The sequence below is a fragment of the Sinohyriopsis cumingii genome, chromosome 9 (assembly GCF_028554795.1).
Source record: "Sinohyriopsis cumingii isolate HCF-2022 chromosome 9, ASM2855479v2, whole genome shotgun sequence".
NCBI classification, from domain to species: domain Eukaryota; kingdom Metazoa; phylum Mollusca; class Bivalvia; order Unionida; family Unionidae; genus Sinohyriopsis; species Sinohyriopsis cumingii.
The window spans coordinates 92906564-92921074 of NC_142969.1; the positions used below are offsets into that span (position 1 = coordinate 92906564).

General features: G+C 37.1%; 1 protein-coding gene across 2 annotated transcripts in view; it reads left to right on the top strand.

The window, feature by feature from the left end:
* The window catches only part of LOC149792256 (proline-rich protein 5-like), a 112843-nt gene that overhangs the window by 61760 nt on the left and 36572 nt on the right, over positions 1-14511 (top strand). For both annotated transcript variants that reach the window (XM_089970781.1, XM_089970780.1), the window contains exon 2: positions 9260-9394. In XM_089970781.1, the coding sequence (XP_089826907.1) occupies positions 9260-9394 (135 nt within the window). The remainder of the gene's footprint in view (positions 1-9259; positions 9395-14511) is intronic.

Sequence of the window (14511 nt, forward strand, 5' to 3'; positions counted from 1 at the left end):
CCTCAAAAGCAAAAACGTTAGTTGCGAACACAGTTTTAATCGTTTAATTATGTACATCGAGCACTTAATATTGAGGCATGACTCACGAACACGCATCAGAACGTGATAACAGATCGCGTTAATACTATCTGCATTGTTTAAACACAGTCTTTCGAAGATGAGGAAGTAGCTGCACACACACACACACACACACACGATTTCGAGACATTCGAACAGGACGAACAAGCCTAATGTTAAATGCCCCTGTCAGTGGTGGAGGCATCAAAAACTCTACAGATTTGAAAGAGATTCATGACATTGTATTTTGTCGGTTTCGGTTTAAATTGACCATGTGGTTTGGGGAGAGGTTGAAAATAGTAGATGTCGACAGTATATGTACACCGCTTTTATGGTTTGATTTTGGCGCCTTGCGGCACAGTAACACAAGTAGGTTATTTAGAGCGGAGGAACGTGGAATAAAGTACCTTGCCCTAGGACACACCACGATAGCTGACCCATGTTTGTCCAATGGTAAGATTCGAACCCGCACACTTTCGATCGTGAGTCCGCCACGCTAACCATTGAGTCACCGTGGCTCACAGGATCAGACTTAATACGATTTTCACTTGGCCTTTCGGTCTGCACTTGTATAGTAATAATAATAATAATAAGAAGAAGAAGAAGAAGAAGAAGAAGAAGAAGAACCAAGATTACATACTTATACGGCGCAATCACAAAGCATAACAATTCTAGAATAAACATACTGACTCTAAGTTTTATGGTTTCGCTAGATTAGTATTGATTTTTTTGCATAAAGTTATAAACCTCTATGTGATTTACATTACAATAAAACTACGATGGTAAATGGGCATTTCTCAAATTATCATACATGGGACATTTAACAGCGAAGTGCAACTCATTTTCTGTATCTGCACAAATGGCGCAGTCTTCCAAATTAGGGAATATTTTTCATCCGATCTATTTTATCATTAAAAAGAAAATTTCCTTTTCTGTAAGCGAACACTGTGGCAAGAGTTTAAGGATTCCATATAGCAATTACAACGCATATAGCAATTACAACGCATATAACAATTACAACGCATATAGCAATTACAACGCAAATCGTTTTTGATCTTATTATACAATCAATTCATTGAATTTAATTCTATTTGGTTCTTGTAAAACAAAATATATCTTTACATCGTTTTTCACGTATAATGAAATGTAGGTTCTCATCACACACTCCCGCATCGGAAGCGGGAGGTCGTGGGTCCGAACCCCGGCCGATCATGCCAAAGACTTACAAAAATGGTACTAAGAGCTGCCTCGCTAGGCGCTCGGCATTAAGAGGTTAGTGTTAGGACTGGTCGGCCTGGTGTCAGGATAATGTGACTGGGTGGGACATCATGCTACATGTCTGCGGCATGATGCCCCAGTGCTAGACATCACTATAAACTGGCTAGCTTCTCGAGGGTCGGTGGTTCTTTCCGGGGATTTCCCGGGTTCTTCCTCCACCATTAATACTGGCCGCCATTTATAGCCTATCCTGTGCTGAAAAATGGCGTTAAACCCTATAACAACAACAACAACAACTATAAACTGGCACACTGTAGACATCGTAGCTATATGACTGTAAAATTGTTAAAGCTACGTTCAAAATCCTAATCACACACACACACACACACACACACTCCTTGATTTAACTGAGGTTCTCATCACCCACCCTTTGATTAACCCGAGGTTCTCACCACCCCTACCACCCTTGATTAACTTGTTCCATTTCGTATGACTACAGTTGATTCTTAAATTTATTAACCCAAACAATCAGCACTGACAATGACAGATCAAAATGATATAAAAATGGAAGTGATCGGGTTTCGGTCAACAAACAAACTTCACATGATGTAGACTATAAAGCAGCAAAACATCGCGCACTCGATGCACTTAGAAGATTCAGAAATAATAATATGACAGATAGCTTGGCTTTATATAAGCACCATATAAAAATGCACAAAGACATAACTATGCACAAACTCAACTAATACCGAATAAAGGAAAACAAAAGACTCGAAAAAGAACTTTCAGAAACAGAAAAAGAATAAAAAAACAAGAAACGATCCTGACAACCACAGACCTTTGTAAACAAGGTATATTTGTGTCGAGGAATTGTTTTGGCTTGGAACTTGGAAATATATCCCTTCCTACAAATACTGCTCCTTCAGATCTGGGTCTGTGCATTTTGTTATGACTAGGCAGTAGAACAAAAAGCAATGACCCTGATCTGCAGGCGCATTATGCTACGGCAGATCAGGAGCTTTGTTGTTTGCAGGATGACTCGACTTTTAAATGCGTCCAAAAATGTTCTTGTCTCATTCACTATTATTCGAGTCTAACAATATTATTGATGAGTACATTGTATTCCAGTGAAATATAATTTGAAAAAAAATAATTCCACCCAAATGAGAAATTGAATACAACCATAAGACTGATTCTACTTCAAGATGTTTTAGGGAAAAAAAACTATTAATTTCTCAAATAAATAACATTATATAAAAAGCTAAGATACAAAAATAGAACCAGGATGGGTGTCAAAAGTTTACTTCTAGAACATTCTAAATTGTCAAGAAGATAAGGTTTATTATTAAAATATAATAAAGAACATGGCAAACATCAGGAATAACATGTTTTTCCATGGGGGAATTCCAATGTTCTGGACTCAGATTAAGATAAACACGTTTACCTCCATTGATAATGATGTTAATATAAAATCTATTATTACAGGTAAATATTAGCTGTGTATTATTTTGCTTTCAAAATCAATATCCCTAGTCAGGTACACAGTGAGCTTGATTTGGAATAAAATACAATTGTATATAACATAATCCTAAAGAAAATATTTTTAAAAAATACAAATTAAATATATACAATAAACGAAAGTATCATGTCATAGATGGCTATAAATATTGAACAAATCATGATGATGTGCCACCAAATATGAACAAATATATACAAATTATATATATATATATATATATATATATATATATAGAGAGAGAGAGAGAGAGAGAGAGAGAGAGAGAGAGAGAGAGAGAGAGAGAGAAACATAGACATTATTGTTTTGATAACATCTTTAATCAACATCATTTTAAGAAATCCATAAAACAGAGGCTCATAATGACCTATATTTATTGGCCTTCTGCACATGCATTTGACTGTTGGGTAGATGCCAGCCATTTGAGCGATCTAAGGTCGACTTGAGTCTTTTTTCTTACCTTATATTATTTACCAGTAAAGAATCACTAGACTACGTCGATGTTGAGGTTTGAGATTTCTTTATTAACAACTTAGCTAGAAGATTTGTTTGAACGTTCGACGATAGCGTGCTTGTTTAATTTAAGTTTTGTGTGTGTGCGTTGGGGTGTTTAAAGCTTAAGAGTGAACAACCCATACTAATTCATTAGTTAACTACTACTACTACTATCACTACTACTACTCCTCTTGAACGTTCTTAACATAAATCCCACTGATGGCATAGAAGTTGCTGGATCAAAGGTACAGTCAAAATCAATAATTCTGCATCCAAAGCAAATGTTTGTCAACTTGAAGCTTCTGAATCGGTAAACAACAAATAATATTAGCAAACGAAGAAATCGTACCCGTCTTTGAAAGATGAAGTATAGCGAAGCATCTAGCTCATCGTTTACACCATGATTTGTGTAGCTGTGAAAGGGCTACTCGTTTTATATATCTCATCTCATCATTTAAACCATGGTTTTGTGGTTAAGACAAGACTACTCGTTTGATATGTTTCAGCTCACCATTTACACTGAGGTCTTTGTGGCTGAGAAGACAACTCGTTGGATATGTCTCAGCTCATCATTTTCACCATGGTCTTTGTGGCTGAGGCATGATTACTCATATAACGTGTCTAAGTCGTCATTTACACCATTGTCTTTGTGGCAGAGACAAGACTACTCGTTTGATATGTCTCAGCTCATCATTTACACCATGTTATTTGTGGATGAGACAGTATTACTTATTGTATATGTCTCCGCTCATCGTTTACAGCACGATCAATGTGGCTGAGATAGGATTACTCAATTGAGGTGTATGTGTCGTCATTTACACAATGGTCTTTGTGGCTGAGTCAGGACTACTCGTTCGATATGTCTCAGCTCATCATTTACACAATGATAAATGCGGCCTGAGACATAATTACTCAGCTGAAGCGTCTAAGTGGTAATTTACACAATGTCCTTCGTGGCTGAGACAGGACTACAGAGTTGGCGTGTCTAAGTGGTCATTTACACCATGTGATAAATGAGACCTGAGACAGAATTACTCAGCTGACGCGTCTAAGTGGTCATTTACACCACGGCCTTCGTGGCTGAGACAGGACTACAGAGTTGGCGTGTCTAAGTGGTCATTTACACCATGATCTTTGTGACTGTAACAGGATTACTCTGCTGACATGTCTCAGTGGTCATCTTCTGCACGGGTTAGATACAAACACTGTCAATGAAACCACAAACATAGATTTCACAAAATATGTTTAATCATGAGTTTCGCCACAAATGAGGCGGAGTGTTCAATTGCTATTATACAAGAGATAATGGCAATCACTGAAAATTACTGTAGCAAAAATATTAGAACATTTCAAGCCAAAGATTAAAAAACCTAACAAGAAAGCCCGTGTCTGCCGAGCGTCCCTGTTAGAAATACCTCAGCCTTAAATAACCTATTTGTTCTCTAAAAACACCAGACCTAAACCCAAATCTTCTAAGTAGCAGAGGATATTACAGTACACTGTAACCGGAAATAACATTTTACCGTGGATCCCATTTTACCAGTTTGTCGATGATAATCACGAACATTGCGCGAAAAACTTAAGGAAATAGAAAGAATATAGATGTCTTTAAAGTAAATATTATTATATTTGAGCAATATAAATAAATACAGAACGACATACAAAAGCACTTTTATCTGAGCTCAATTACTCCAGCAAAGGTAATAGCTTAAAAAAAGAGTAATGTTTTCTATACGAGAGAAAATGTACCTATTTTATGCGATATGGACCCCGTTGCACTATACTTCTAAACATTTCTTCTCAAAATGAGATTGTTTTAGTGTCGTTTGGTTAGAAGGACTTTTTTCACGGAACATTTATCAAGGATTAAGAAAACAAACAAAAAAATCTTTAATTTTCCTGAAAGATATATTGATTTATTTCTGAAGAAATTTTTGGGAATTTCTCAACTCATTTTTCAAAGTCATAAAGGTTTCTATGTGTTAAATTTTAAAACTATGATGTGATTTAGCATCCTTTCCACTATCTCTCTATCTTTTAAAAAACATTATTATTTTCTGAAGTATCATAAGCATAATAATTTAAGATCTCTTACTGAGGGGAAAATTGGGAGATTTTTTTTTCCTGAAGTCGGATCCATGTGATTTCTCCGTAAAATATTTCACAAATAACCCTTACATTTCACAATTTTCGTTTTGAACGATTTTTTAATATTCATTGATTCATATAAGTTGCAATTGCTTTTGTCACATTTCTATAGAAATTTCTATAGACATTTGTGGATGAAGATGGGCGTTCAGTGGATTAGTTTCCTAAACTTAAGTTGACATGCTTAAGATCTACACATGGAACATCACATCGAATGAAGAATGTAAGCAGTGCTGAATCAGTCTAGGCAGGTTAAATATATCAAAGCGTTGCTGATTCTATCTAAGCAGTGCTAAATATATCTATCTAGTGCTAAACCTATCTATTCAGTGCTAAACGTATATAAGCAGTGCTAAAAATGTCTATCTAATGCTAAATCTATATAAGCAGTACTAAACCTCTCTATATAGTACTAAACCTATCTAGTACTAAACCTATCTATCTAGTGCTAAACCTATCTATCTAGTGCTACATCTAAGCAGTGCTAAACCTATCTGCCTAGTGCTAAACCTATCTGAGCAGTGCTATGGTATCTGTATCTCTAATAGAAACTGATTCTTCAAATCCTGAAAGTGAGTTAGTTATTCTGTATTACAAAAAACACAGGTGCGCGGTATTACTGGTATAACGGTTTATACGCTATTTTTTTCCGGTGGTGCGTACTACTGTACTTTTTCGCTGTAACGGTACTTCAGTATTTTTCGTCAATATAAATTTATTGAAAGTCCTGAGCATCCTTGTTATGAATTTAATGTTATTAACATGTTTTCGTTTTTCATAAGGAAATATATATATTGGCTTTCTTTTTATGAACAAACATACATAGGGATTTTAGATTCGTACAACTTTGTCACGTGACTTAGTGGACTTGCACAAAACTTTTTTATGACGTCTACCTATCAATTTCAGACGATTTTTGTAAATCTAGCTCCGATCTAGGTGAGGAATGTGTCTTACGACAAAACATAGGATACTTGAAGTAATTGGACATAGCTCGATTTCATGGAAGTGAAATGTCAAATAGAAATGAAGTTGAGCTTAATATCCTAAGCTTTTACACTGAGCACGCCATAGGCCATGTCTCGTTCAACATGGCTCTTTGTGTGGCTATGTTTGAAACGAGGATCTGGACGGAAGAGACTAAATGACATACAATTTTGAATTGATGATACAATGAATATGCGTCACTCACTTTGTAGTATACATGTGGTCACATATGTTGATAATGTTGTTAATGTATTATGTCAGGTTCTAATATATATTATTAAGTCACTGTTCTTAAATTTCACCCGCCCTTTCATACTTGCAGATATGAACCTCTTGCATTAAGTTTCAACCTAGATTCAGATTTAGTCTCTATATGCAAAGTTTTAGTTTCGATATGCAAAGTTTTAGTCTCCATATGCAAAGTTTTAGTCTCTATATGCAAAGTTTTAGTCTCGATATGCAAAGTTTTAGTCTCTATATGCAAAGTTTTAGTCTCGATATGCAAAGTTTTAGTCTCGATATGCAAAGTTTTAGTCTTGACATGCAAAGTTTTAGTCTCGATATGCAAAGTTTTAGTCTCGATATGCAAAGTTTTAGTCTCGATATGCAAAGTTTTAGTCTCGACATGCAAAGTTTTAGTCTCTATATGCAAAGTTTTAGTCTCTATATGCAAAGTTTTAGTCTCGACATGCAAAGTTTTAGTCTCTATATGCAAAGTTTTAGTCTCGATATGCAAAGTTTTAGTCTCGATATGCAAAGTTTTAGTCTCGATATGCAAAGTTTTAGTCTCGATATGCAAGTTTGAAATAAGGAAATACTTGAATTAGTTGAAAATATTTTGTTGAAACTCATCCCGATCTGATCACACGTGCTAAAATGAAATCCCATCATATGTTCTCTGTTGTTTGAATTTACATTTTTAGTACACCCCTTCCCCCCAAACATTTATTCCAGATACAGGTATAATCCATAACTGGTTCAACCTGGTAGCTTCCTTAAAATATAGTTAAAATGGATACACAGAAAGGACAAGGTTTAGACACTTTTAAGATGTGTTTATCCCACTTTCAAATTGTTATTGATCGATCGGCATGATGACGTCCATAACTATAACTATGCATCGTGTAGAAAAGCATGGTGATTATAATGTGAATAAATGGCAATGAAAGACGATATTCCCAAATGATGCTTCTTTTTTAACATTTTTGTATGGATCAGTCCGCCAGATTTCGGGACGTGGAAAATGTACCTGTGTGACATTTATATTGTGAAGTTTTTCTTTATAACGATCCGAAAAGCTAGATAATTTCCTACAGTATTTTTTGTAACTTAATATATGGATTAAATTTTGAACGAGTGCGGTCAATGCTTTGGTGATGACACTCAGTCTGAGTACACTGCAGCGATGGATGCGCTGTCACCAACTATAAAACTGCGTTCAGTCTACGTTTTCAATTCAAATTTAGCAGTATTCTCTTATAACAAATCCTATATGACTCGATCGAAGACGTTAAAAGTTTACAAAAAAAGTTGTTTCCTCTAAACAAAAATGATTCTAATAATAGACAGCATCCGTTTTAATTTAGCGCATTTGTTCATTAGCAAATTTCAGTGAAGGAAGCCCGCGGTTCCTCTATTAACTCGATCCTTCCTATTAACTCGATCCCTCCATTATATATCAATTCCAGCAGAGCCGGAATAGTTCATTTGGCGGAGTGTTGGACTTGTTATCCAAGGCTTTGGGTTCGATACCATCGCAGGTCAGTCAGAGTCGGCAGCCTCGGTGTATCTTTCGGAAAGTCAGTTTTCTCCTATTTCATAAGCGTGATATAGCCAGTCATGTCCTAAAACTACAGTTATATATTTTTGTGCGAATAAGGCCATTTTTCGGCACTTGATAATTTATACATGGCGGCCAGTACATCTGGTAGAGGAAGAAAACCCATAAAGAACCACTGACCAAAGAAAAGCTACTGACAAACTTTGTCTCATACCCACGTCGGTCGATCCGAGCCTCGAATTCACGAGGATAGAGGTGAGATGTGTAAGTGATCTATAGAGGCCAGCGCCTTAGATTACTCGCCACCCCCACCCCCCCGCGCCATTCCCAAAAATCCCTCACCTCACCCCTACAAAAAAAAAACAACAACCAGACACTAGACATCAATCTTGATTCCTGTTGTTTTGGATGGTTTTACTCAAAGTAATCTTTGTGTTTTTCATGAAATAGGCCATCGTTGAGGCTCGCGGCAGAGAGCCAGGCTTTGGTCAGAGGTAAAAGTCCGTCTTTTTTATTTCCATCAAAACATTGGAAGGAATGTTACCAAATACCGTTAGCGTAATACCATGTCTTATAATTACAATAAAGCTTTAAACCGCAAAATATAACAAAGTGTGTCAACTGTCGTGTAATCTATTTTATATTTAATGTTGAAAAATTTCATTGCATGCACAGTTGCTTATTACATTTACATGGGTTGATCTATAGCTCAAAGCTAATCAAGGTCATTGTGACCTAAATAAAAATAGATTTTGCAACAGTATCATTTTTTTGAGAGTAAGTTTCTTTGTTCATCGATTGCACTTAGAAAAAGAAATGAAACATGCATATTTTGGAGTAAAGATGTAAAAGGTCAAGGTCATAAGTGTAATAAGAAAATAATGGTTTCTGCTAGTAAGTAAATACTCTCCAGAGTCGTGGAGTGTGTAAAATATACCGTTGGGTGTACTATTGTCTATGGATTTGTGTTTCTCTCCATCAATTTTGTTTATTGTCATTTAGTTTCATTTGTATTGATTATCTGCTTTTTCGCATTCATAGAAAACATTTGTTTACAGACATAGTTTTGCCAACGTATCTGAAGCTTGGAAGGGGCACATATGGGGAGAGAGAAACTCCACGTTAGTATCACCGCTGCGATCATACTCTCCAAGGAGGACCTCCATATCAGGGCGAAATGAATTCTTCGAGAGGTGAGTCAAATGTCCAATATGAAGTTATATTTCACGTTCAAGAATTCAAGAATTGTATGTATGTATGTATGTGTGTGTGTGTGTGTGTGTGTGTGTGTGTGTGTAACTCCCTCTCTATTTCTCTCTCTCTCTCTCTCTCTCTCTCTCTCTCTCTCTCTCTCTATATATATATATATATATATATATATATATATATATATATATATATATATATATATATATATATATATTGATTATATTACCGGTTTGGGTCAAATTCTTCTGTCCCCCCACACCCTGTCACACGCGCGATTGAATCTCCGCGACGAATGCACGGGTTAGATAATGTCCTAACTTTCAGGCCGACCAGTCCTAACACTGACCCTCTTAATGCTGAGCGCTTAGCGAGGCAGCTGTTAGTATCATTTTTATAAGTCTTTCATATAACGCGACCGAGGTTCGAACCCGCGACCTACTGCAACCGAGGCGGACGCTGTAACTACTAGGTCACCGGAGCGGTCACATGCGAATCTGTAGAACGCCACCTTCGGATGTTTTTAGTTTGAGCAAATCACTTATCTGTTTTGATTCTGTCTCCGCGTTTGTGCCCCGGTTTCGTATTTGCGGACCGGAATCTTTGCAAGTTTTTATTTAGCCAGCACTATCTCAAACTCTGCCTTGGTAAAAGTTTTATCTTCAATGGCCATCGTGTAAAAAAATACTATCAACAAGCGAAGCCCTAGTGGCGACAGTTCTCTGTTATCAGTGACTAATATATAATGATTATGTTATGTATATCTATAGTATGTGTTTCCTTTTACCTTCATGATTTTAAATTGTAAATGGTTATTTTAAAACACATTACATGCTTCAGGATATGGGGTGGCACTTTTAATTTAAGTAAACATGATTAGGTGGCCTTTTGACCTGGGAAAGGATATGAGATATCATGTTGACGAATTTGATGTCTTTTGACCTGAAGCCATTTGTTTCCTCCCTTGGAAATTCTGTCCCACCTCATCTCTGATTGGTTGGCTGCTAATGGACCTAACATTGTTGACAAGTTGGAATGTTCTGGAAATGAACTTATGACCTCATATTGATTCTAAAATTATGTCTTATATTTGTTATAAGAGGTAGTGTTATTGTTGTTCTTGTTGTTGTTTTAGGGTTTAACGCCATTTTTCAGCACAAGATAGGTTATACATGGCGGCCAGTATAAATGGTGGAGGAAGAATCCGGGAAAAGCCCGGAAAGAACCACCGACCTACGAGAAGCTACCGGCAAGCTTTACCACATAACCACATAACCACGTTACCCGAATCCGAGACTCGAACCCACGAGAGCTGAGCTGGCAGTGATCTGTAACGGTGATCGCTTTTGACCACTCGGCCACTCGGGGCCCCTATATAAGGTAGTGAGCAACACAATTATTCTTATTATAAAATTATGTAGTGGAGACAGTCATTTAGTTGTGTTAATTTATTAGTTGAGAGGATTTATTTCAATTATTCATTTGAATTCCAAAGTGCCCATAGCCGTTAGGACTAAATAACTTATTCTGAAATTGCTGTGAATCAATTTAAAGTCATTTTGAATTATATCAGTGTCATATATCAATACTGCTAACATATCAGCTCTATTCAAGACTACTGGCACATCAATACATACAAACTGAACTTCATTCGGAACACAACTCAAACTCATTTGTAATACACTACACATTTGGACTTGTGATAAACCTTGTAGGACTATTTGGGATTTCATTCACAAAACTGTAAGTTATGTTTCAGTTTTAGTTTGTATTTTACAGAAATAAATTACTTGCTAAATGTTACAACACTTGTTGGCTTTCGCTTGTTCTGTTACATAGTTTAAAAGGTCAGTAAAATTTTTCTGCCTATACCGCTCCTCCTAGTAAAAAAAACAAGCTGGCTGACTCTCTTTTTGGAGCAGTTTCCGAATCTCCTGGACTATGGAAATTCGATAGGTGGCAACCTAATTGTTCTTGGAGATTTCAACTTTCACTCTGACTGTCCCGGAAACTCAGATACATCAAAACTCCTAGATTCCATTAATGTTTTCAACCTCAAACAGTCAGTTAACCAACCCACCCATAAACATGGTCACATTTTAGACTGGATTCTTCATAGACCTGATGATAACATTCTACGGTCCTCCCAGGTATCCCATGACCTTGCATCAGATCACCTCTGCATTTTATGCCATCTTGACGTATCAGTCCCTAACCCTCCACCTTTATCTGCTACTAAGAGAAACCTCCGTATGATAAATAGAACCAAATTAATGCACGACATCCAAGCTAACCTAACAACTTGCTTACCTCCTACCGCAGAACAACTCGACAACTGTCTGTGTCCATTACTTGACAAACATGCCCCAGCTACCAAGAGCAGAGTATCAATTAAAAAGTGTTCTCCATGGTATAGCAGTGTTAGGGACCAGCATCGTACTGCTAAAAGACACCGCCGTAAAGCTGAGAGGCTCTGGCTTTCCACCAGACTCACTATTCATAAGCAAATCTATGAAGTCGCTTAGAAGAACGTCACAAATATAGTCCATGCAGCGAAATCACCCCACTACACTACTATGATCATGGAAAGTTCCAGCTGCAAAGAGCTCTTCAAGATTACTAACAAGCTAATGTCAAGGAACAAATCAACACCACTTCCAACTACCTTCTCTCCAGTCGACCTTCCGGACATGTTTGCAAATTTTTTTCCGTGACAAAGTACACACCATTAGAGATAAGCCTGACACCACAATTTCAATTGACTCGTCGTCATCATACAGTTGGGATACAGAATTTGAGCGGCAACCATTAGCAGCATTTGAACCTGTCTCTGTGGATTTCGTACGTACAATCGTGATGAAGAGTGCACTAAAGTCATGTGAACTTGATCCAATTCCAACATCACTGCTGCTTGAGTGCTTAGATCCAGTATTGCCTTCACTAACTGATATTATTAATACCTCTCTCTCATCTGGGGAATTCCCATCATTTTTCAAAACTGTCATTGTAAAGCCTCTGCTGAAGAAACCAACACTCTACCATAACGATTTAAAGAACTACCGCCCAGTTTCTAATCTCCCATTCATTTCAAAAATCTTAGAAAAGGTTGTTCTATCCCAGCTTGTATCTCATCTAAATTCAAACAAGTCTTTTTAGCAATGTACAGTCTGCATATCGCCCTTGCCACAGTACTGAAACTACTCTTGTAAAAGTAGTTAATGACATTCTCTCTGTATTGGATAGCGGAAAGATTACAGTCGTCACCCTCCTTGATTTGTCTGCAGTATGTGACACAATAGACCATGATATATTACTTCACCGTCTCCAGCATGTAATTGGCATTCATGATACAGCCTTACTGTGGTTCAAGTCCTACTTGGTCAACAGGACACAAATTGTATCTGCAAATGGGATACATTCAAACCCAGTTGATCTATATTGTGGTGTTCCGCAGGGGTCTGTTCTTGGACCTGTTCTCTTCATTCTGTACACTCAGTCGCTCTCAAGTGTCATAGATCATCATCCAGTGTCTCATCAATTGTACGCTGATGACACGCAAATATACAAAACTAGCCACCCAACTGAAGTTGATGCTACCATCCAAGGTGTAGAGAGGTGCATTTCTGATGTGAAATCATGGATGACTTGTAACAAGCTGCAGATGAATGATGATAAAACTGAGGCCATTCTGATCACAACACAAAGACTTTCTCATTCACATCCTTTACCTAAAACAATAAATATCAGCAACACCAACATTAAATTCACACAATCAGTACGAAACCTAGGTGTTACTCTGGACAGTACTCTCACAGTGCACCAACATGTCATGAACATATGCAAGGCTGCATATCTTGAACTAAGACGCATCAGCTCAATTCGCAAATATGCTTCAGTTGATGCCACTAAAACACTTGTGTGTTCATTAGTACTTTCAAGACTGGACTATTGTAACTCAATTATGTCTGGTTCATCTCAATATCTACTCCAGAAACTTCAAAAAGTTCAAAACACAGCTGCTCGGATCATACTTAGAGTACCACGATCAGAGCACACCTCCCCGCTGCTTTGTACCCTACACTAGCTATCCATTCGATCCAGAATCAAACATAAAATTTGTTCTCTGTGCTACATTTCACTGTCGGACTCTAGTCCAACATACCTATCTGACCTCACTCATGTGTACACACCAGCAAGATCCTTACGCTCCTCTTCTGACAATCGTATACTCATTATTCCAAGTATGAAAACAAAGTCATATGGACAGCGTTCTTTTGCATACCAAGGCCCAGCAATGTGGAATGAATTGCCCACTGAACTTAGACACAAAGACACAGTGATCACATTCAAGAGGGCTCTCAAAACTCATTTATTTCGACAGCATGAAAAAAATTAAAGACCTAATAATGTTTCCTACCTGAAATATTCTCAGCATGTTTTTTTATTTTTTTAATGTTTTTTTAATTTCATGTTGTTTGTTTTTGTAATAATATTATGTTTCTTATCTTATAGGTGTTGTCTAAAGTTGTAAAGCGCTCAGAGCTTCTAAAGATTAGGCGCTATACAAAGTCCTCATTATTATTATTATCATTAAAACAATAGAGTCGTAACAGATTCCAAAAGTCATCACCGTTTGACACGCGCAGTATCATAAAAGAATTCGTGTCAGAGGTCAATGCAGGAATTAAATTGCCCGACAAATGGCGCTTTTGTGTCGCCTCAGAAAAAAAAAACAAGTCACTATTCAGTCTGAATGCATCATAACGATTAACCACAGAGTCCAAATATTATAAAAAATGTTGTATATTATTTTAAACCTGCATGCGGAACATATTGAAAATATTAACCAGGTTGTGGATCGCGTTTGAACATGCGCGGAGAAAACTGTGATCGATGAATACAAGAAGCGTGTAAACCTTTGAGTATTAGATGTTAACTTGCCGTTGACAATCTTGAAGACGGTGAAACACCCAGTTATGGCAATAAAATATTTAACGAAGACGACAAAAAGTGGAGACGGAGAAGACGTTATAAAACAGTGAAGACAGCCAAGATTTTCAACATCACCACCAAGAACAAATTGATTAGAGAGATGCCTTCAGCA